General features: G+C 40.0%; 1 protein-coding gene across 1 annotated transcript in view; it reads right to left on the bottom strand.

Annotated features, from left to right (window-relative positions):
• Nucleotides 1-12,746, bottom strand: part of HOMER1 (homer scaffold protein 1) — a 121,288-nt gene extending 108,542 nt beyond the window's left edge. Inside the window, exon 1 of the mRNA XM_004374467.2 lies at nt 12,012-12,746. Within this exon, the coding sequence (XP_004374524.1) occupies nt 12,012-12,016 (5 nt within the window). The 5' untranslated portion in view covers nt 12,017-12,746. The remainder of the gene's footprint in view (nt 1-12,011) is intronic.
• Between the last annotated feature and the right edge of the window lie 12,141 nt (nt 12,747-24,887).

Genomic DNA, 24,887 nt, shown 5'->3' with positions numbered 1-24,887 from the left:
CTTCCTTCAGACCTGACAGAGACAGAAAGCCTTCCCCTGGAGCTGGCACCCTGAATTCAGACTTCTAGCCTACTAGACTGTGAGAGAATAAACTTCTGTTTGTTAAAGCCATCCACTTGTGGCATTTCTGTTTTGGCAGCACCAGACAACTAAGACACACTTAAACAAGAATCTATTTTTGCTGTCATCGGAGCAACTACTTCTTTAGTCAATTCTGAAAATAACGCAACAAAACTTGAGATAAGCAAGCTAAAATTGATACAAATATATAAGTATCTACATGTAGTAACAGTACTAGATCCTGAAAATATACTGTAGGTATTAACATATTTTAATAGACCTAACCCTTAAACCCCAAGAGAAGCTCTAAAAGTTAATATATTCATTATAATTCATTAATTCCTATAATTTATTACAATTAAGATTCAGAAAGAGTCAAGGAACAAAATTTCACAATCTTACCATGAGTCGGAATTGACTCGATGGCAACAGGTTTCCTTTGTTTTTTTTAGAAATATAACATGGTAGTGCTTTAATGAATTTCCTTCAAATCTTTTTTATACACATATAAAATATATTTTACATAACCTAGATCATAGAGAATATATAATATTGCATCCTGATTTCTAACTGACCACCGTACCAGCTGTGAAAACATTCTTTAGGCAAGTTTCCTACCATGTGAATAACCTGTAACTTAATTACCCATAGTAATACCCATATACTGATTACCCAGAATATACTAATTTGCCACAAAAAATATTAAATAGCAATGTCATTAATATCTTACTATTTCCCCCATACTCACATAGACAGCAATAAATATCAATTTAACATTAATAATATACTAAATGAAAGCAACCAAGAAAATAGACAACTAAAATTCTACAGATTATCAGTTAAGTAAGGAAAAAGGCAGCCTGCCAGATCTAGAACTATTAAAAAAAAAAAAATTGAACAGAACCTCAAGAAAGATGAATTTAAGGGCAACTTGGGAGTCTACTCATTCAGCTTAATATATACAGATCCCTGGCAATACTGAGTAAACAAGAGTAGGTGGAATCCTCATTCTGTAAACATCTCGGGAGCTCGCAGAGTGATTAAGCAAAGCACATGAATTTTAATGTTAAAAGCCATGTGACAGAGATTCATAACAACTGAGTAAGACAGAAAACAGCACTGTTTTACAAAATGGAAACACAGAAAAGTAAAGGGACAAGCTAAGCACACTTAAATAGTATAGTTGGTTCAAAATTAATACTTGACCTGTGTAAGTTTAGGAATATACGGTTTTACCTTACCTTTCATGAAAGAAGACTGATAGAAATTTCCTAATATGAGTACTTTGAGCTCTTTGATTGTCAAATCCTCTTAATTTTCTAGTGACCATTATTAAGAGCCTAATGGGAGGAACTGAAAGTAACAAAGGTGGAAAACTCTGACTCACAAGAAAAGCATTGTTCATAACAACCCTCTTAAAGTTCTTACTTATAAATATTTACGTGAAACAGAGGGAGATAACAATTGCTTAAGATTGAGGCATGCTTAAATATAAAGAAGAAAGGGTCCAACAACTTACCGAGAAAAATTATCACAAAAACAAATGGCATACCCAACTATATGCCCAATTGCTGGGACTCATAATTTTCTGTACATTAAAATTGGGCTCTAACTCCCCACATTCTTTCAATTTATTTTACACATGCGTGCTATACTATGAACTAGACTGTTAGGAAACACAACGTACAGTACCCATAGAGAGATGTTTCTGAGCTATGGCTCTCAGCACACTTCTATTAAGAGTCTCCAAGTTAAAGATAAGGGCAAATTAAAAACAAACCCCTCTATGGAGGGGAAAAAAAGAACACTTCCTTCTACAGCCCTCTGTACTCTAAGGCATGTGAGCACATGGGTCAGACGTGCCTATAGACATGATCATAACAAACATGACTTAAAATGACCTTATAAGGTAATGAAGGCTGCTCTGGAGTCTGCAAGGAGCCCTGGTGGTGCAGTGGTTAAAGGACAGCAGTTCGAAACCACCAGTTGCTCTGAGGAAGAAAGATGTGGCAGTCTGCTTCCATAGAGATTTACAGCCTTGGAAACCCTATGGGGTCGCTATGAGTCAGAATCGACTCGACAGCAATGGATTTGGGGTTGATGCCTGCAGCCCCTCAGCACAGTTTGTTTGTTTGTTTTTAATTTCTGTCCAACTCTGGCTTGGTAATTTTATAAAAAGCCTTCAATTCTTACAACAACTGCTTTATATTGAGGACTTGGTACCCACCTCTGTCAAAGATGACATGGAAATGCTTCATGAATTATAGAAGAACTTTAAAATAAAATGTCCATAAAGCAGAGCTATTTTTTATAAAGCTAATATTAGGTTAATGTTAAGAGAGTAAGATGATTTTTCAAAATTTAGAGAAACTGCAAAGGTAAACTGTACTATGAAAATACTGATTAAACTGCTCATTTTTTTTGAGTTACATAAACAATTTTAACTTCCATACAAGAAAACAATGACTTTTTGCCTTTCTCCAATATTAAAAAGACAGTTAAGTATAAATGAAATTCAGTTCTTAATAAAGTCAGATATTAGTTCTATATAGTATTTAGAATTCTTTTAGCTACACAAGAGCTATACTGGGTTCACAATCCATTATTGGGAAAAAAACCTCAAGAGAAAGGAGGATTTTTTTTCTTTGTAAGGCCAGTAAAAAAGATATCCCTGTAAAATTAACTCTAAATTTTACTTACCAGAGAAGTGAACAGATTTTTTTTTAAACTTTTTTAAAAAAGATGGAAAATAAATAAAATACAAGTGGAGTTAAAGGCAAAGGATAAAAGGTGATACATACATATCAACAATTTCAACCTTGTCCCTTTAAAAAGTTGCTTAAAACAAGAAGCACTGATTACTATCAGTTTCATCTTCTTTTCCTTTCTCAGACATTTTATTCTGGAGCATTAAAATGTACAATGTGTTAGACTTGTGGGAGATGAGGAAAGGAGAAGCAAGAGGTATGAAAACCTACAACTGAGAAGAGAAGCTCACTGACAAATGTGTCTCTTTTAACACCGAGTGAACGTGGATGTGAGCATAGATGTCTAATCTATAGTATTCGGAGGTGCACTGTAAAAATTAAGAATTTTTACCTAAAAATAAGATTCTGATTACACAATTTTATTCACATGTTGAAGACTACTGAATGATTAACTTTTAAACAGGTTTTATCTTCTCTTACAAAACTCCTTTAATAAGATTTGAAAACTTTATAAATTCTTAAAGATGGGCTAAAATCTATATAAATACTGCTGATTGTTGTCACATGAAGTTTCTTTTGAAATAGAGATACTTAGTGAGCTTGAAACCTTACAATGCTTCAAGAAACAGCATCCACATTTTCAGAAAAAGAGAAGTCCTTTTGATCTCTAGGAAAATCCTGCTTATTTCATAAACATAATGAATCTCATAAGCTGCAAGGTCCCTCTAGTGTATAAGCCGCAGGTCATAACGCATTACAAATACAAGGCTACACAGACAAAAAACTGTACGATTCATTCAACTAAATAGATCTTAACTAACTGAGAAATACAGCTACTTAAGATGTTTTATATTCTATTCAATTACTTAAAAAATATATCAAGAAACATTAAATATCTGGGGCTCGTTTTTCCTATTCTTCTGCCCAGTTAGTTGGATTAATCAAAATAACAAAATAATCCAGTAACTAAAAAGAAATATTTTGATTAAACACCAGAGGATGGAAAAAACAAAAATCACATGGTAGTAGGGAGGTCGGTCCTTTTCGAGATTTAGCCACTTTTTCATCTGAGACATTCAATCATTTAAAAGTAAATTAATCTGGAAATGGATAGCAGTGCTGATAGTACAACATTGTGAATGTAATTAAAGCCAGTGAAACGTACACTTAAAAAATGATTAAAATGGCAAATTTTGTTATATGTATTTTACCACAATTAAAAAAATTTTTTAAAGTAAACTGAGTCTACAAACTCATAAGGGCAATTTCTATAGTCAATCTCTAACTATCATGAATAACACTTCAGTATTTGTCCTAAACCAAATGTCATGATTCCCTAATCCCAAAAAAGTCACACTAGTCACATATTTAAATTGTGACCTAATTTCAGAATTATTAAATTAATAAAATCATACCTGTCATGAAACAAAATTAAGAGCTTCCTATAAATTAACACCCTTTATATACTCATATTTTGAAGAGGATTTTCTTGTGTGTGTACACGGTTGTTTGCTCCTGCTAGGTAGCAAGTCTGTTGTAGAAGTGTAGTAATTCTATTCTAGAACCAGGAAATTAACAAAGAAAATAAAATTGTAAGTGAAAGAAACAAAAATAGGACCCATAGATGTATCTAAAAAGGATTAATGTCTACATAATGTGACCAATCAAAAAGTCTATAATACTGTATATCTTAAGAATTACATAACTCTAAGAACAAAAAAACAAACAAAAAAAAAACAAACCCACTGCCATTGAGTCGATTCCTACTCATAGAGACACCCTACAGGACAGAGCAGAACTGCCCCACAGGGTCTCCTAGGCTGTATTCTTTAGATGTCACTTTGAGGACTAAGTGTGCCTGACCGAAGGTGATTTTCAGTCACCTCACAGGCATGTGAAAGCTGGACAATAAGGAAGGAAGACCAAAGAAGAATTAGTCCTTCGAATTATGGTGTTGGCAAGGAATACTGAATATACCATGGTCTGCCAAAACCAACAAATCTATCTTGGAAGAAGTACAGCCACAATGCTCCTTAGAAGGATGGCAAGACTACGTCTCACATACTTTGGACATGTTATCAGGAGGGATCAGTCCCTGGAGAAGCACCTCATGCTTGGTAAAGTAAAGGGTCAGTGAAAAACAGGAAGACCCTCAATGAGATGTATTGACACAGTGGCTGCCACAATGGGCTCAGACATAGCAACGGTTGGGAGGATGGCGCACGACCAGGCAGTGTTTTGTTCTGCTGTACACAGGGTAGCTACAGGTCAGAACAGCCTCAACAGCACCTAACAACAACAACAATCTTTACAGAAGTAGACCACCTTTCTCCCTCGGAGCGGCTGGTGGGTTTGAACCACCAACCTTTTGGTTAGCAGATAAGCACTTAACCACTGTGCCACCAGGGCTCTTTAATCACATCCTAATGTGCTATTTACAATCACCATTTCATTCTTATAAAAATCTCAGCCAGAGCCAAACACATCATATACCACATCCATTCTGTCTCCCAAGTGATCCCAGTTCTAACATCTGCTCCTCTTCAAAGTTAATTCACATGACTTAAAGTAACCAACCTTGACTAGTTTATACAATTTTACCAATACCTTTGCACATATACTCAAGTATTATAATCTTGATTCTCCTCCTCCCAGTCACTTCCTGCACGGCTAAATATGTAAATATTCAAGTAGGTTTTGTTTTCATTTTTAAACTCTAGCATAGGACCTAGTTTTTCTTCTGAAAGACATAAAATATCTTATTTATAAATTTAAATACTATTCCTACATCTTGGGAAGACAACACAACTTTTTATCCCACATACTGATCATGTTATCTACCTGGCGGTTGGCAATGGGTGGCAATTCCACCCTATCACCACCAAATTTTAAAAGGAAAATTTCTCTTTCTTCTTCAGTTTTTTTCGGGGGAAGGAAGGTTCTCAGACAAGTGGCACCAACCCCAACATTGAAGCTAACAGAAGCTGAGAGATAGGGAGGAAATTTCAAGAGCAAAGTTAGGGAGGTGGCAGGTTTGGGGGTGAAGGTGGGCTTAAATTTTTCGCGTTACTTTTACATAAGTACAAAAACAATTGTATGGAAGGGAAAACCTGTGAGAGTCCATTGTTATTATCCCCACCACTACCAATCCCTGAAAACCTGCTTATATCAACTAGGAGACAAGGATAAAGGAAATAAGAACAAGAACAAAAAGGAACTAACGAAACGTCTTCAATATATGTAATAATAGGTTATATAAAGGAGAAAAGAACATTTGGGAGGAGCAAGGGTGAATGGCTGCTGTATAATTATCTCAAAAAAAAAAATCCATTAACAAAAAATGAGTTCTTTTAAATACAGGTAAGAATGTTACTGTTGTTGTTGGGTGCCGCTTAGTCAATTCCAAATCACAGCAACCCCATGTGACGGAGCAGAACTGCCCTACTGGGTTTCATAGGCTGTAATCTTTATGGAAGCAAATCACCAGGTCTTTCCCCCATGGAGCCACTGGGTGGGTTCAAAATAAGTAAGAATAGGGCTCAGTTATTCCATTAATTTAATATATCAAAAAATAAACCAATTCTCAAAATATGAGCATTCTTGTTCTCATTGTTGGTATCCTCTTTATATACGTTAATAGGAATAAAATCACAATTCTAAGCTAGTCACAGGTGAAAATAACTATAAACTTATAATACAAATCTTACCCACACTCCAACCAAACCAAAAATCAAACCCGTTGCTGTAGAGTCAATTCCAACTCATAGCAACCCTATAGGACAGAACAGAACTGCCCCATAGGGTTTCCAAGGAGTGGCTGGTGGGTTCGAACTGCCGACCCTTTGGTTAGCAGGCAAGCTCTCAACTACACTCCAATTACTTGCTTGGGGGAATGTCAAGGTGTTCTCACTTTTACTTTCCATGCAGTTTGTATGCCATCCAAAAAGTTCTTTTCAAACTTCCCAATTCACTATTTCATGGCCCATCTGAGAAGGAATGGCTCTGCTAGGAATACACCACGCTGTCACCTACATTGAGGGTCTAGTGGTGCAGTGATTAAGAGCTTGGCTGCTAACCAAAAGGTCAGCAGTTCAAGTCCACCAGCCGCTCCTTGGAAACCCTATGGGGCAGTTCCACTCTGTCATACAGGGTTGTTATGAGTTGGAATCGACTGTACAGCAATGGGTTTGGTGTGTTTTTTTTTTTGGCTACCTAGATTTTTACCTCTGCACACAAAATAGCCTCATCCTGTGGAAGTCCCACTCAGCCAACCAGATACCTCTCAACCACCATCCCTCTTCTCCCTCCACTATGGAATTTTCTAGGGTTGGTCCAACTATCTACCTCCCCTATCCAGCCAGGGTCCATTGCTCTCACTTTGGCACTTCCACAAAATACAACATACAAAACTAATTTTTAAATAATTTCTTTAACTGTCTTCTCACTCTGCTTCCCCTGATCTTTCATGTTACTGTTATGTTGTTAGGTGCCACTGAGTCAATTCTGACTTATAGCGACCCTATAGGATGGTGTAGAACTGACCCATAGGGTTTTCTAGGCTGTCATCTTTACAGGAGCAGATCACCAGGTCTTTTCTCCTGCAGAGCAGCTAGTGGGTTCAAACTGCCAACCTTTCAGTTAGCAACCAAGCACTTAACCACTGCGGTACCAGGCTTGTGCTACTACTCTACTTAAAGCCCTATAAAGGTTTCGATGTTTGAAATCATGTTATTGTTTTATATAGTCAAAAACTTAAATTACATTAAGGATGGGGGTGGCTAAAATAGAATAAAAACAAATGAACCTAACTATTTTTTAATAAGTAACATAACCACATGAAGGGAAAAATAACACAAGTAACTTTTGAACACATATATATCCTCAGTCTAAAGACAAAAGCAACCACAAATGAATCTTAACCTCAAAAAAAAACCTGTGATGGTTCCCCAAGCCACCAGTTGCTACCACTGGGTAGTTAAATCAATTTAGTGGGTCACAACCATCATTCTTCCTCAAAAATAAAATAGAATGGAATAGAACAGAAAATAGCAGAGTGCATCACACAAAGTAAAATTATCATTTTGTGAAATTTTGTCATTTATATACAAGTGTACTAAGTTGCAACGTAAAAATGTTTACCTTACTAATCAGTCGTGGCCAAAAAAGTTTAAAATACACTTGCCTACAAGAGTGGTTAAGTATTTGCCTGCTAACTGAAAGGTCATCAGTTCAAAACCACCAGCCACTACTCAGGAGAAAAGACCTGGCAATCTGCTCCCAGAAAGATGACAGCATAGTACACCCTATGGGCCTGTTCTACTCTGTCCTATAGGGTCACTATGAGTCTAAATTGACTCCAAAGCATACAATAACAACACAGGATAATACAAAGTCTTTTGTTTGGTTTACCAAAACCAAAACCAAACCCGCTGCCATCGAGTCAATTCTGACTCATAACGAAGCTATCCCTTCACAGGGTTTCCAAAGAGCAGCTGGTGGATTTGAACGGCCGACCTTTTGGTTAACATGGTTAGCAGACGTAGCTCTTAACCACTGCACCACCAGGGTCTGGCCTACAAGGCTCTCTAAACTTGGCCCCTGCCTGAGGCTCTAGCTCTATCTCTTGCTATGCCCCCAACGACCCCAAGCAAAATAAGCTTGTCATGCCAAATGTTTTTGCAGTTTCTTGTGTTAGCGCTCTCGATCATACTATTTCCTTTGTCTTGAATGACCTCTTATTTGTCCACGAGGCCCACCTTACTCATTTTTCAATATTTAATACTTATCACCTCCTCCACAAAGCCTTTTCATCCTTCCCTCAAGCTAATGCACACACACAGACACACACACACACAGACACACACACACACACACAGTGCCTTCATGGTGCCTTACCTTACAGACCCTTTGACATTTCACTGTATCTTTTATTTTAAAGCTTGACTGTCTTCCCCACCTCAGGAGTATAAACTCCTTGAGGGAAAAGAATACATTTTACTAGTCCTGAATCAGCACACTGAGTTCAGTACAGGCCACATAATAGAGGCTCAAAAGTTGGTAAAATGAACAAATACAAAATGAATGAGTTGCATCTAACTTCTCTGCCCTTAGGGATGATAGCATGGTTGCCTTTATAACAAAGCTCATTCATATTTGCAGTGCTAGATTAAGAATTCCGCACTGTTGCTACAACCCCCAGACAGCAGCACCCCGCAGCCTGAGGCAGAAAGAGGTGTCAGCTTCCTGTCCTTCAGCAAAGAAGGGACTCAGTACAGATTGCAATGCTGCAGCACCTACTTCCATGCCTCTGCAACTTACCTGAGGGTAAGGGGAAAGGCAAGATTCCAGAGGCTCCTACAGATAGGTGAGATAAATCAGGAACTGCACCAGCCAACTTCGTTAGCAGGGAGAACCCTCATTTTACATATAACTAGCTTTAACGGGAGAGGGGATTCTTTAGTCCTTTGTTGGCACTTAGTTGCCAATATAATCTAAGCAACAATTCAAAAGGTAGCATGAAATAACTGGTTGAAGTTACTTGATTTCTGTTGACTGGTCTGATAGCTCTAAAATAGCTACTGACTCACTGCTCTCATTGTGAGATGCTACTTTGAGGGGTGAGGGGCCAACTAAAGGGAGAAGAACTTCTCACTGACACTTTGAACTTTTCATAGACTTCATCTCACATACAAGAATGCCCTAATTTTTAGTTGTCGGATAGAACAACTTTACAAACCGATACTTCAGCTGTCTTCACTGCAATTAAAAACAGTTCATGCAGCATCCAAGATACTTTGACAGACTCAGCCAGCTGTCAGTTTCAGCTGTTCTTTTCAGTTCTACCAGAGTTCATAAATTACTGTTCGGGAGCCACAGACATTCTTCCCACCTGATCACTCATTTTCTTAAAAGTAACCTCTTTTGCTTAGACTTTGCCCTTAAAATTATACCTATAATTATGGCAAAGAATAAATTCTTACTATAAGCTAACGTCAGCCACAAATGTATTCATTATATGTGACACTCTTCACCCACAATATTAAATTTCAGATACCCGTCAGAATAAGGTAATTGAGGATTGCCTGGGTAAAACTTTCAAGGCCATTTAAAGCTCTGTTTCCTTTTGTTTTAAATAGGTGCTGGCAACTATGCTTATCCCACCAACATTTATTAGGTTTAAACATCTACAAAGTCTAGAAACTTGCACAAATGCCTTCTCCTTATGTTCGTCTAGTCTACTTCCACCTACGCTTCCTCTCATCAATTCAAGACGGTACAAGTAACTATCAACGAAAAGGGTCCCAGCCCAACAATGGACTTTCAGAAAAATAACGCCACAAACACTCGCTCCCTTTCCTCCTCAGTGCACCTTCAAGATTTTGTTAACAAAAGGGCAAATAAACTAGTATATAAGCAAATTTAATTATGCTGAAGTGTCTAAATTTGTGTTGTGTGTGTGCTGGGGGGAGGCTTATTTTTATATTTTAATCCTAGTCCCTTTAGTATTTACGTTCATCCCAGGCTTTCTTGGTAAAATGATGGGCATTCATGAGGCTTAAAAGTTGTGGAAAACTGATTTTCCTCCAAGATGCTACCCCTCTACAATCTAGAGAATGCAGTCTTCAACATGAAAAATTGCTGCTTGATTTTTTTTTGCTCCAACATATTTTAACCAGAAGAGCTGCAGATTCTCAAGAGAAACCATACTTCAAAGGCTTTAAATAACAGTATTTTTCAGAATCCCTCATTTAAAATTAGCGGAGTTAATCTAAAACATTTTTCAAATGTCATTATTTTCTAGCTCGTTAAGATGCTTAAAGACTGCTTACATAAAATAACATCTCCATCTGAAAGATCTACTTTACGAAACCAACTAGTGATCATTAAAATGAGAGAAGGACAAAAGAAAACAATTCATTTTTACAGTTGGAAAAGTCTTTAAAACCCATCTCATCAAAGTTCTTCATTTTACAGATAAGACAGTCCACAGAGGTTAAACAATTTGCCTCAGGGCACTAACTTACTAATAGCAACACTAGAAATAGAATGAGGTATTTTAATTGCTCTTAGTAATACCCCATATATATATATTCTCACCACTTTTAATTTTAAAAAACAATTATCACTGTTTTCCATTAATTCCTAAGGAAGAGCTCCTACATCTGTTTTCAGTTATCAAAGTTGTTCAAATTAATAAACTTCAAATTCTAACTCCAACAAAAAGGTAGTACTATCCAAAACTTCTCTTCAAAAGTTTCAAGAAGTGTGTGTACATCCCTAAAATGTCACAAAGAAATTTTAGAGTCCATCCTTTCAAAATCTGCCCCTCAACCACACAGAGAGAGAGAGAGAGAGAGAGACAAAATTCCAGAAGTTCCTCTTTGAGGGAAAGCATCAACAATCTGTCAATAAAACGACTATATCATTATTCCATTAATATGAGTTTCCAGCTTAAATTAGGAAGAGTCACTAGCATTTTTTCAAGCTAACTGTGTGAACAGACTTAACAAAAGGCTGGAAAATACACTCCTGACTGGATCTGGATCTGAAAGAAGGGTAGATCTGACATTGTTAACAAAAACTGAAGACCTGAGCTTAGAAGTAAAAAACAAAAAAAGTGAACAAGTTCTTCAACAAAAGGCTTTTTCTTATTCAAGTTCTGATTTCCTACTGAGAGCACCGCATTCTGGAGACTGCATCATTAGACTTTCAGATTTTCATTTAAATCCCCCCAATAAATCAGTTTTAGCTCTGGGATATTCAAGGGCAAAACAGAGGGCAAGACGAGGGCAACAGTTTACACTGGATCATTTTCAAAGACTATCGTCTAACCGCTCATTAGTTTGCAATACAATCGTTCCCTTTGTGCAACTGATTATTCTCAAAGTATTAAGAGAATGCAGTACTTCTTTTTGAAAGATACCGACTGGCAACAAAACCTCAGACATGATTTTCATTACAAACTGATGCAGCAGTTTATAGAGAATGCGTTGCCTTCTTAAATATTACTGATATAACTATATTCAGGTTACTAACGTTATACGCGCCGTTCCTTAACTATGACCTCTCGGTGTCACTCTAAAAGAATACAAAAATAAATTGTTAATAGGTTAGCATACCTGTATTTTAAAAGTGTAACCTGCTCAGCAAGAAGGTGGCAAATTTGCTTGAAAACACAAAACACAGACAATAACACACATACATAAACAGATTCGAAGTTGTGTTAAGCACAAAAATCCTTACCCCATTTTGCCCAATGAAAACTTGCGCTGAAGTTTCTGCTGTTATGCTACGGAATAACTTCCAAAGGAATTTCTCTGTTTGCTATTTCGCAGTTGCTTTTCCACCCCCCGAGGTCCTTTTCCGGAGGTATTTCAATGATGCTGACAATTGGTTTCCTTAAGTAAAATGCTTTCTCTCTCGTAAATACCAAAACGTTCAAATAAACTGAGGTGGCATTTGCTGCGCGGAGGAGACAGCGGTCAACTCTATTCCACAAAATGAGTCTATACGTAGGAAAACGCGGGATCCAGCTTCACCGAGTCCTACAAAAAATGAGTTCGCTGGTCTTTTCGGTCATGTCCTCCTCGACACTCACGGAGAGCTAGGTAACTCGGCCTTTTCGGTGCTACCAAGTCCCGGGGGGGTGGAGCGTCAACCCAATGCAACGTGCACTTAAAAGATCCCTACTGGAAAATAAAAATCCGAAAAGCAGTAATGCCACTGCTTCCCTGCGCTCATGTTAGAAAAAAATAAATAGAAAAATCTCCTCGAAGTGCAAACCCGGCAGCTCGCGACGTGCACGGCACTCCACATTGGAATCTGTCTTAATTTTCCCCTCTTAAGACTCGGAGCTGAGAGGAGGTAAGGAAGAGGAAGAGAAGACCAGGCAGGATAGATTCATTCTCCGGAGGAGAATAAACTGAGCCATATCCAGGTTGGCAGCAGGCTGCGGGCGCAGCGCACGCCGGGGAGCAGGGGGAGGGGACCCGATCCCACCTCCCTCAGCCCCTTCCCGCACCCCGCCGCCGAGCACAATGGAGCCCGCCTCGCGCCCGGCCTTTCATTCGCGGCTGCCCTCTCTTCAGAGCACAGCGGGTCTGAGGCTCCCGTCCGCAAGGAATGAATGAATCAGAGAGCCAAGCTCCACGCTTCCAACGGCACCCTGCCCCCAGCTCCGCGGCGGGCCGAGCGGCGGAGGAGAGGGCTGAAGGATCGACGGGCGCTAATGCTGCGTCGGGGACTGTCCACCGGGGCTCCTAGCCGCGGGAAAGCCGCTGCTCCAGCGCCCGGACCCCTGCTCCTCGCCTCTCTAGCACCGCACCGCCGCCACGCGCCGCCTCATATTCCCGGAGCCCGGCCGCCGCCTCCTCACACCTCCATCACCGCCCGCCTCCGCCGGCTTCCAGCTCCCGCTCGGCAGAACCGCGCCGGCCCGAGCGGCCTGAAGCCCGCTGCTGCCTCCGCCGTCACCGGCCGGCTCGCAGAGCGGAAGGCACCCCCTCCCCGCTCAGCGCAGCCAGCAAGAGGCTAGCGCGGCGGCGGAGTGGGCTGCGGGAGGCGGAGGAGGGGGCGGGGAGAACAGGGGGTGATAGCGGTCCCTCCCCCTGCTCGCGGGAGGCGGCCGCCGCCGCCGCGGAGGCGCGGCCAGGCGCAGAGGGCTGGGACGCGGATCCGTCCCGTGGGCCCGGCGGGGCCTGCTGGGTGCGGGAGCGGGTGGCAGCCGCGAGGGGGCGGAGAGGCTGGTGGTCAGGGGCCGAACCAGCCCTCGTGGGGAGCGAGGCCGGCCAGTCAGCAGGTCCGTCAGTCCGTCCTTGCTTTCTTCCCCCCTCCCCTAGTGGCCGGCGGCGGGCGGGCCGTGCGCTCTGCTCTTCCGCTGGCTCCTGGCCCCGATCCCAGCCGCCACAGCCTCCTCGGCTCCCCACACCAGGTGCTCACGCTGTGTCTCCATCCTCCCCGCAGGAGGACCTTTAAATAGCAACGTCAGCGCGCTCCTCTCCGCACACACGTCACCCGCCGCTCACGTCACCAGGGTGCGGGGGATGATGTCACGCGGCCGGAAGTATTGCTAAATTAGGGAAGGAGCAGGGGAGGACTCGGCGAGCTCCTCTGTGCCCACCTGTTCTAGCTTCTCCTTAAAGGCCAAAGCACAAGAGACAGCCCGAGAGGAGCTCCTAGAAGGAAGCGGCGGCGGCGATTTCCTCGCAACAAATGTGCCAAATGAAGTGAATCATTCATAGCAACAGTGTCGAGAGGGTGATATCTTATCTCCCACTCTCACCCCTGTTGCAGCAGCATCCCTGAGCTGCTCACGTCCCAACTAGCTGGAAAATGTGGGAGGGAGAGCCTGATCAGTAGTAGTAGATACATTTCCAAGTCTTGGGAAAATTCACCGTAATTTTCTAAAGATATATTAAATGCCAATCCGTAAATGGTGGACTTTAAAACTTTTCCCCCCACTTAGTGGTTAGCTAATCGCAAAAGAATAAATAGCAGGGCCATGAACAAATGTTATACAGTAATGCTATAAATGATAGTAAAAGGGAACAGCCATAAAATATATATCTGCATTTGCAAAACAAGGTTTTGACATAGGATAATGTGTCAATCTTACAAAGTTCGCTCAGATAATTACAGCAACCAAACCACCCATTGCCGTCAGTGGATTCTGACTTATAGCAATCCTGTAGGACAGAGCAGAACTGCCCCATAGGGTTTCCAAAGAGTGGCTGGTGGATTCAAACTGCCTACCTTTTGGTTAGCAGCCCAATTCTCAACCATTGGGCCACCAGGGTTCCTATCATAGCGAATGCTAGTATATCTCACTTCCGGTTTACCAATAAAGTGAGTTCCGGTTTGTGAAAATTGAAAATAAGACCACTAAATCCTTTTTTATTAACACAAGCACATTTTATTTTTGCTTTCCTTAGTTTTGACCATATAATACATAGTTACAATATCTCCTAAGTATGCTTTTCATTTCTTATATGGCAAGAGTGAATACCCATGTATAGGCTTACTGGCTATGTGTTTGTGTCTATAATATTTGAAACTGTAAATTACTATAAAGTTTATACAACTTCTACCTATTAGGTAGATTCAAATATATAATGAATTATTGTTTGATTTGATTTAACTTGATAATCATGGCCCAGAAAAAGAATTGCTACATACTGCCAAAGGCTATTACTATTTCAGAGTTAGTCTATAAATTCAGTGACCATGTATATCAGACCAAAATCAGGACACATCATGTGACAATAAATAAAATACTTGAAATCTGAAGTGACCTGGAAATCCAGGACATAGGATTACCAACTTATACAGTGACTGTTAAACCCGTTGCCGTCGGAATCAACCCGATGGCAACCGGTTTGGTTTAGTTAATGCAGATGATTAAATTCTGACTTTCAATATATTTGCAAGATTTCCATGTCGCATCACTTGGGTGTGATTCCTATGTCACTGTCTACTGATATGAATCATAGCAACCCTACAGGACAGAGTAGAACTGCTCCATAGGGTATCCAAGGCGTGGCTGGTGGATTCCAAGTTCCAACCTTTTGGTTAGCAACCAAGCTCTTAACCACTGCTCTACCAGGGCTCCAGTGATTGTTGAGAGAGTTATAAATCAATGTAGCTTAAACAAGAGAACCTAAAACGCTACAGAATTTATGCTGTGTGTGTGTGTGGTTAATGTTTTTAATATTAAGCTACTCACACAATTCCTAATTAAGAAACATTGGTTTTGCAGCTTTCTGTGTTTAAATTTTCTTAATCAAATTAGGAGCCCAAGATTAAAGAACACTGGCCAAAAAAAAAAAAAAAAAAAAACAGGGTTAAGACCAATTTGTAACTAAATCAGGATTTCTGATCATCTTCACATTATAAAATCATGATCCCTCCCTGATTTCATAATTTGCTTCAAGTTTGAGATGTTAAAAGTAGTGAATAGAAATTTTTTTAAAAGGTTAATCAAAAGCAAATCCCTACTTTCCAATTTGTCTAATACGTATTACTAACATATTAATAGAAACTTATACTGGCATATTTCAGACAAATAGAGCTTCCTACTTACATATAAAATATTAAAACAATAAAACCATCATTCTTCAAATAATGTCATCTCTTGGCCTCTGCAAATTAGAATAGAAATTATCTTATTACTCTACTAAATTTTCTCTACAAACTGTTTCTTCTCTGAACTAAATCACTTATCCATCTTTCCTGCTCTTTCCCTCCATGTTAATTAAAGTTCTCACTTTACCATTTTTCAAACACTTCATTCTACCCTTTTATCATGACTTCCTGTGTTTTACAAACTTTTTCTGCTTAATTTTTACCCAGCTGTCAAAACAGCATGTCAGCTGCCCCCTTGCCTTTAGAATGCTGACCCTTCATTAGAGTTTCCACTTTTCAAAGCTGTGTGATCCCTTCACAGCTACTCTTTTGCTGACTGAAAATTGAGAGCAACTTTTTTTTTTTTTTTTTTACTTAAATTTAATGGTGCACTGTGATATAATCATTTAACTTTGGCTTCTGCTCTTAATGAGAAAATTCTTCATATAATTGATCAGTTTTTCTTTCTTGTTTGTGTGGGATGAGTATATAAGGGAGTACATATGTCCACGTATCCAAGATAATAAATAAAAACTCTGAAACATTTTATGTAATATGGAAGCTCACGAAAAAAATAAGGAAAGTAAGGTCCTGTTTTTCCCCCTTGAAATAAATCCAGTATAATTTTGAGAGAAGTCAGATAACCATTCTATGACTTTCCATCTAAAAGTATTATTTTTTGTCCTGAAATGAGCTGACATAACCCAAATCCCAGATATGAATTTCCAGCTCTGATTTCTTTGTATGTTTATTGAAGTAGTGAGCTTCCTAGAAAGTAATGTATTTTCTTTTACCAGAAGAGCAAAAAGTACTTTAGCAGAGTTTCAAATTTTTAACAGTTCCTGTTTCCCACTTACGTTCTGAAAATTTGCAGAGAGGTTTATGGATACCCTCTGATTTTAGAATCTGTGGGCGAAGGCATCTGTTTTAGTTACAGAGTTTACTTCCATGCCCTTAATAGGAGATGGCAATCTTCAATGGGTGTTCATAGTTTGGGTATGAGATATGTCTTTTTCAATGAAAAGGCATCTAGAACATAGAAAAACTTGGCAGGAAAGAGGGTAGAAGCCAAATTTTATTTTTAATTGCTTAACATTAGATAATAGCAACTCCCTTTCAAGCTCCCTCTTTTTAATTGCAAAAACACTAGTATTGCTTCAAACAAAGTAATAGGTAAAAAGATACCTCTCCATACAATAGAAACCTCAAGATTTCTAGTTTATGCTATTAGTTCTGAAGAAACAAAATAACCAACAAACACTAAAAGTAATGATGAGAAAAGAATGAAAGTGGTAGGGAATCAGAGTTTATCCAGTTAACTCTCTGAAATCATTCTACCTCTTATACAATATAACAGTTATTGGGTACCATTAAGTTATGTTTGGTCTATTTAAAATCATCTTTTGTTATTATCATAATGTTCTGAACAGAAACAGGTTAGTTCATAGTCGAAAGGGTGGGAAGGTAAGTATCTTAGTTACCTAGTGCTGCTATAACAAAAATACCGCAAGTGGATGCCTTTAACAAACAGAAATTTATTTTCTCACAGTCTAGGAGGCTAGAAGTCTGAATTCAGGAGATGAGCTCCAGGGGAAGTCTTTCTGTTTCTGTCAGCTCTGAAGGAAGGTCCTTGTCATCAATCTTCCCCTGGTCTAGGAGCTTCTCAGACACAATTCATTCCACTCTTTGGCCCCCCAAAACTCATGTTCTTGCTGAATGTAAAACACATTCACCCCATCATATCATCCCAAAAGTCTTAAATCAACTCCAAGTCCAAATTCTATCCTGGGGCAAAATTCCTCTTCATTTGTGAAATCTAAAATACAAGTTATCTGCTTCCAAAGTACAATGGTGCAGCAGGCACAAAATAGACATTTTTGTTACAAATGGGAGAAATTGGAAGGAAAGAAGGGATAACAGGCACCAAGCAAGTCAGTAGAACACATTACATTAGCTCTCAAGTCTTAAAAATAACCCTCTGTTCTCTGAGACCATTTAGGCAATGGCTTTGCCCTCCAGACTCTGGGTGTTGGCCATACTCTCTGGATTCTGGGTGGAGGCTACTTGGCCCAGGGCTTCAGCTCTGCTTTAAGGCCCACTGGGACGGCAACTCTGTTTCCTTGCATTTGGGCGGCCCCATTCTCCTAGTCCATCTGAGTGGCGATCCTATCCCCTTAGCCCCACCCAGTAGCCCCATTCTTCTGCCCCTTGGGCATGGCAGTCCCACCCCCTCAGCTTTTGGCAATGGATCTGGCCCAATCCTGCTGGTACTTGTGAATGGCAGCCCCACACTCCAGAACCAAGTAGATGAAGATCTAACTCTTTGAAACCTAGAAGGCTGTGGTCCCACCTTTTGAAACCCCAGAGGCCATGGCTCCACACTTTGAGATCCCAGAGGTCATGGCCCTATGTTTTGAGACTGAGGCAGCTCTGCTTCCTGCATTCTTTGTCTCCTCAGCTTCTGCTTCCTGGTTTCTTGGCCTCTCAGCCCCTTGGGCCTCTATGGCTGGCCTGGCCTCTGCTCTGCTCGGGCAAGTGTTACAAAGCTCTTTAGCTCTACAGATAAGTGCCTGCAGGCACCCCATTCCACCAGTAAACCTCGGCCCAAAGGCTGTCAGCTCTTTTGATCCGTAGCTCAGCAAGCCTAGCTACACCAATAAGTGCCCATAGTCACCCCACTCCACCAGGAAGCCTCCGGCGCAAAGGCACTCAGATCTCTTGCTCTGTGGTTCTGCTCCAGTGCTGTCTCATGCCAGTCTCCTTTTTCTGCTGCCACTGTTTCTCTGCTGCTGCTTCTTCATCTGTGCCATCACAGGTGGTACAGTCTCACTTCCTTTTGAGTCTTCACCTAAATTGCCTTTGATGTCCATAATTCCACCAACAGTCTCTTCAAGGAAATCTAGGCTTTTACTAATAGGTACTTTCAAACTCTTCCAGCCTCTACCCATTATTCAATTCCAAAACTGCTTCCACATTGTAGATATCTGTTAGAGAAGCACCCCACTCCTGGCACCAAATTCTGTCTTAGTTATCTAGTACTGCTATGACAGAAATACCACAAGTGGGTGACTTTAACAAACAGAAATTTATTCTTTCACAGTCTAAGAGGCTAGAAGTCTGAATTCAGGGCACCAGCTCCAGGGGAAGGCCTTCTCTCTCTTCTGTCAGTTCTGGGGGAAGATCCTTGTCATCAATCTTCCCCTGGTCTAGGAGCTTCTCAGCACAGGGACCCCAGATCCAAAGGACATGCTCTGCTCCTGGCACTTCTTTCTGGGTGGCATGAGGTCCCTCCTTTCTCTGCTTGCTTCTCTCTTTTATATCTCAAAAGAGATTGGCTCAATATATAACCTAATCTTGTAGATTGAGTCCTGCCTCATTAACATAACTGCCTTTAATCTTGCCTCATTAATATCATAGAGATTAGGATTTACAACACATAGGATAATCACATCAGATCACAAAATGGTAGACAACCACACAATACTGGGAATCATGGTCTAGTCAAGTTTATACACATTTTGGGGGGATACAAGTTAATCCATAACAGTAAATGTTTGGCATCTCTAAGGCAATTGCTTGAGGACAATTTTTGTTTCTCTGAGTAAGTGAATTTTACCTAATATATGTATGTATGCATTATTTTGTCACATGAGTTTGAGGGTGACAGGGTGGTACAAACGGTTAATGTGCTGCACTACTAACAAAAAGATTAGGGGTTCAAGTCCACCCAGAGACACCTTGGTAGAAAAGTTTGGTGATCTACTTCCAGAAAATCAGCCATTGAAAACCCTGTGGAGCTCAGTTTTACTCTGACACATGAGACTGGGTGGCAGACTCTACAGTAATTGTTTTTTAGGAGGGAGGAGAGAAGTTAGAGAATTATCATCAGGAAATATATGGTATAGAGCCCATGGGAAATGATCTCATAGCACTATCTACTACTCTCATTTTTATTGTAAATTCAGTGTTTGCTCTCCAAATATGAGCAAAGAGATAAGAATATAATACAAGCCAGTGAAAAAACATACCAGAAAGTTTTCAGTCAGGTGCTGTGAGGAAGTCATTGTATAATTATATATGTAAATTTTAAGACATTCAGAAGAGACAGGGATATTGGTATCTTTGAAAAGATTATCTGGTTTAACTCCAGGTTTTTCAATTGTTTTTTTGATTGGTTGTTTCAAGTAGCAGTTACAGAAAACATGGTGCAAAAATATGCAGATCTGCAGACAGCTACAGTAAAGACTCTGGAGTAAAGCTTGTGCTATACCTGTGCAGTTACTTAGAATGGAATGCTGTGGAAGCTGATTGCTATGGTAACCAATAATCTTTTTCCTGAATGGGGGAACAGAACAACCATGAGGAAAATATTTTAAATGAGCCACCTTATTTTGTGATTCCTCTGGTGCCAGCTAGGAGCAAAACAACACCCAAGGTGTTTAGGACAGCCACTCTTATGAAGGGAAGTTGTCTTCTTTTCAAGGAAACAAGGGTGAAGCAGAAACTTGGGGCTACTTTAAAAAGAGATAGGGATTTAAGATGTCCATTGCAAACTCTCTGAAGCTGAACATAATTGGTAAAGACTCTGACATGGCTAAAGCAGGCGGAAAACAATAAATACCTAGAAAATGTGTTAAAGGTTCCCCCAAGCATAAGAGCTCAGAGATAAATAAAGATTCTCAAAAACTGGGGTTTTTTACCCAAGGTATTTCATAAGTTACTCATTAGGCTTTTTGGTTTCTTTTAATCTAATTCTAAACAATAATTTCTCTAAAAATTAAAACAGGAATGGCAAATATATCGTTAATCAATATCTATGCTGTCGTTTTAATAATGGATTCTATTTTCCTAAAATATGTGTGTGCATATGTGTTTTTATGAGTGTTGTGTGTATCCTATAGTGACTGGGTCATCTGCTAAAATCTCTTACACTTAGAATAAAATCCAAACTCTATGCCTTGGTCTGAGAGGCACTGAATGATCTGGCCCCTACCCACCTCTCTTATCTCAGCCACCATTTCCCCCCTTAGCTGCTACTGTATGTGTTGCTGTGTTATCAACTATGTATATTTAACAAGAAATATGAAGGTAGGTGGTCCTGTCATTGGTTTGGAAGGTCCAGGGTGGCATCGGGGTCTGGGTTCTTTCCATCTTTTTTATTTTGCCATCTTCCTGTAACGTTGTTAGAAGATTACTACATTTCCAGGTATCACCTCCTCACAAATAGATACAAAGCAGGCAGGCAGGGAAGAGATTACAGAATTTTCTTCTTTATACCTCTCTCTTACCTGTTGTCGTCAAGTCAATTCTGACTCATAGTGACTGTACAGGACAGAGTAGACCTGCCCTACAGGGTTTCCACGGCTATAAGTCTTTACGGAAGCAGACCGCCACATCTTTCTCCCTAGGAGTGGGTGGTGGGTTCAGACTGCCAATCTTTCAGTTAGCAGCTGAGCACTTAACCCTTGTGCCACCAGGGCTTCTTTGCCTCTCTCTTACCAGGGAGAAAAACTTCCAAGAGGCCCCCAGAAGTCCCCCTCCCGCTATGACTCTCCAGCCAGACTGGGTTACATGCCCATCCTAAATCAGTCACTGACAGTTTAGAATAGGATGTTCATAATTGGCTTAAGCAAATGGTAGTTCAGCCCTTGTGTCTGCACATTGTGACTGAACAAAATCAGAGCTCTCTCAGCAAGGAGAAGGAGCAATGGCTGTTTGGGCATACTGCACAAAGCCACTCTGGTATTGCTGCTGTTGTTCAAATATGCGAAGCTTGTTCTAAATGCAGGGCCTTTTGAGTCTTTTCATTCCGTTTACCTGAAACACATATTACCAAGATCTTTGCAGAGCTCACTCTTCACTGAGTTCTATGCTCAAATTACATCACTTTAGAGAGGTCTCCTAGACATTGTTTATGAAATATCTGCATACCCATAGTCACTCACCCTCCACTTAATCTGCTTTATTTTCTTCATAGTATAGTCAACACTATTTAAAGTAACATTTATGTTTGTTAGGTCACTTGTAAAATATAAGCTCCATGAAGAGAAACTTTGTCTTGTTCACTGTTCCGTCTACAAATATTAGACGTTGTCTCACGCATAGTGGGTGCTCAAAAATGTTTATTGAATAAATTAACCGCTAGGACTTTCAGTTATCCTTGGGTGGAAGTTACTTGATTAGTTAAGATTCTTAACCAGTTATTGAGAGCAAACAACAGAATCTACTCTAGTTTAGAACAAAGGGATTTAGTGCGGGAGGAGGGGGCCTGTGGAAATGGTTAACACACTGGGCTGCTAACAGAAAGGTTGAAGGTTTGAGCCCACCCAGAGCTGCCTCAGAAGAAATGCCTGGCAATGTATTTCTGAAAAATCAGCCACTGAAAACCCTATGGAGCATAGTTCTACTCAGGCACACTTGGGGTCGCCATGAGTTGAAACTGACTTGACAGCAATTGAGCTTTCTAAAGTCTGCCGTCTTGGAGGGAGATTGTTCCCTAGTCAAGCCTTGAAATGAGAATGTAGCATGGATGATACCTTGACTGCAGCCTTGTGAGACCCTGAGCGGAGGACCCAGCTAAGTTATGCCCGAACTCCAGATGCACAAACACTGTGAGATAATAAGTGTGTGTTGTTTTAAGCTGTTAAGTTTATAGTAATTTGTTTCACATCGGTGGGTAACTAATACAGCCACAGTCATAATGACTAATAGTAAAGTTAAGAGTTTACACCAGTGGTGAAGTGTCTTACCCAATCACTGGACATCAACCAAGATACGAAGTTAGGTGCAATGAAGAGAGGGCAGTTTCTTAAAAGTTGCTGTTGCAGGCAGCACATGCACAGATTCTTCAAAAGAGTTCCTTTTCAGGTTTTGTTTTATTTATAACTCTCCTCCTTCATTTCTCCCAGTTCCTATCTCTCATTGTCTTCTCACCACCCAGAGTGATCAGTACATCATGCATTGAATTTAATAGAGAGTATTTTTTGAAAGATAACCATGCCTTTGCAGCAAAAAATAATTAATTACACACTTCTGAGAAATATAACATAACTAGTTATAGAGTAAGAAAGATTCACAATCTCGGGGAACATCTAGCTCAATTGGCATAACACAGTTTATAAAGACAATGTTCTACATTCTACCTTGGTGAGTAGTGTCTGGGGTCTTAAAAGCCTATGAGCGGCCATCTAAGATACTCTACTGGTCTCACCACTTTCGGAGCAAGGGAGGATGAAGAGAACAGGATACAAGCGAAAGATTAGTCCAAAGGACTAATGGACCACAGCTACCAGGGTCTCCACCAGACTGAGTCCAGTAGAGCTAGATGGTGCCCGGCTACCACCACTGACTGCTCTGACAGAGATCACAACAGAGGGTCCTGGACAGAGCTAGAGAAGGATGTAGAACAAAATTCTAACTCATAAAAAAAAAGACCAGATTTAGTGGCCTGACAGAGACTGGAGAAACCCTGAGAGTATGGTTCCGGGACACCATTTTAGCTCAGCGGTGCGGTCATTCCTGAGGTTCACCGTTCAGCTGAGGATTGGACAGCCCCATAAAACAAAACGGGACTAATGGGGCACAACAGTCCAGGGACAAGGAGTAGAAGGCACGAGGGGAAAGGAAAGCTGGTGATAGGGAACCCAAGGTTGAGAAGGGACACTGTTGACATGTTGTTAACCATTGTCATAGGGCAATATGGGTACTAACGGTTTAACGAGAAACTATTCTGTAAACCTTTATCTAAAGTACAAAAAAAAAAAAATTATGTGAGATCAAATTGACAACAGCAACTCAAAAGGTTTGATGGGAAACCTAGAGGGCAGTGAGTTGAAGATACTGGTAATGGAATAATTTGGAAAAGGATACTGAGAAAAGCAGCACAACTGGAAGAATGTCACTGATGTCACTGAATTGTACATGTAGAAATTTTTGAAATGGTGTATCTTTGGCTACGTATATTTTCACCAAAAAAAAAAAAAAAAGATCCTCCAAGGTTGAGAAGGGAGAGTGTTGACATGTCGTGGGGTTGTTAACCGATGTCATAAAACAATATGTGTACTGACTGTTTAATGAGAAACTACTTGTTCTGTAAACCTTCATCTATACAATAAAAAAACTTAAAAAAAAGAAAGATTCACAAATAGATAATTTATTTTCTCATATACAGAAATATGTTTTTTAGCTTTCTTATATCGTTGTTGTTGTGTGCCATCAAGTCGATTCTGACTCATAGCAATCCTGTAGGACACAGTAGAACTGCCCCATAGGGTTTTCAAGGAGCAGCTGGTAGATTTGAACCCCCGACCTTTTGGTTAGCAGCCTGAGCTCTTAACCACTTTGCCACGAGGGCTCATTTTTATATAGAAAGAGTAATTAAATATTTATTAGCTGATGATGCTTTTCAACAAAATATTCACAATATTTATTTTATAAGTAGTACCCACATAGGTAAAGGACTAAGGTTATGGGAAAGATAACTTAATGAAAAACTGAGAAACATTCAAGAGTACAAATATGAATCTATGAGGACGTTCATCATGGTGCTGTTTATGACAGTGAGACATTAGAAATGTAAATCCTCCTTAGCAGTAGATTGTTTACGTTATCATGGAACCTCATATAATGTAACAGTGTGCAGCTTTTAGAAATGAAGGGATCAGTCCATATGTATGGGTGTGGAAAGTGGCCAAAGCAGGTAGCAGGACAGTATGTATGGTATTACTCCACTTTGTGTCAAGTTATATATACCTCAAGATAGTCATATATATACACCACATTTTTATGCAAGTAATGTGTATATTATGTGTTTTTGCCAACTGTGCAATGCCCGCCCTGCTATTTTCTTAAGCAAGCTATGCGTGTGTTATACGTGTGGGTGCATTATTTGAGAAAAAATACCAAATATCAAAATGATCTGGAAGTATATTTACCAGAATGCTTACCGTCGTTGCCACTGGGTTATAGAATCGGAAGACTTTGGCTTTCTTCTTGATGCCT

This window comes from Trichechus manatus, unplaced genomic scaffold (assembly GCF_000243295.1).
Source record: "Trichechus manatus latirostris isolate Lorelei unplaced genomic scaffold, TriManLat1.0 scaffold00029, whole genome shotgun sequence".
Taxonomy (NCBI): domain Eukaryota; kingdom Metazoa; phylum Chordata; class Mammalia; order Sirenia; family Trichechidae; genus Trichechus; species Trichechus manatus.
Note: the sequence above shows the minus strand (reverse complement) of the source record. Positions and strands in the feature narration are given on the sequence as shown.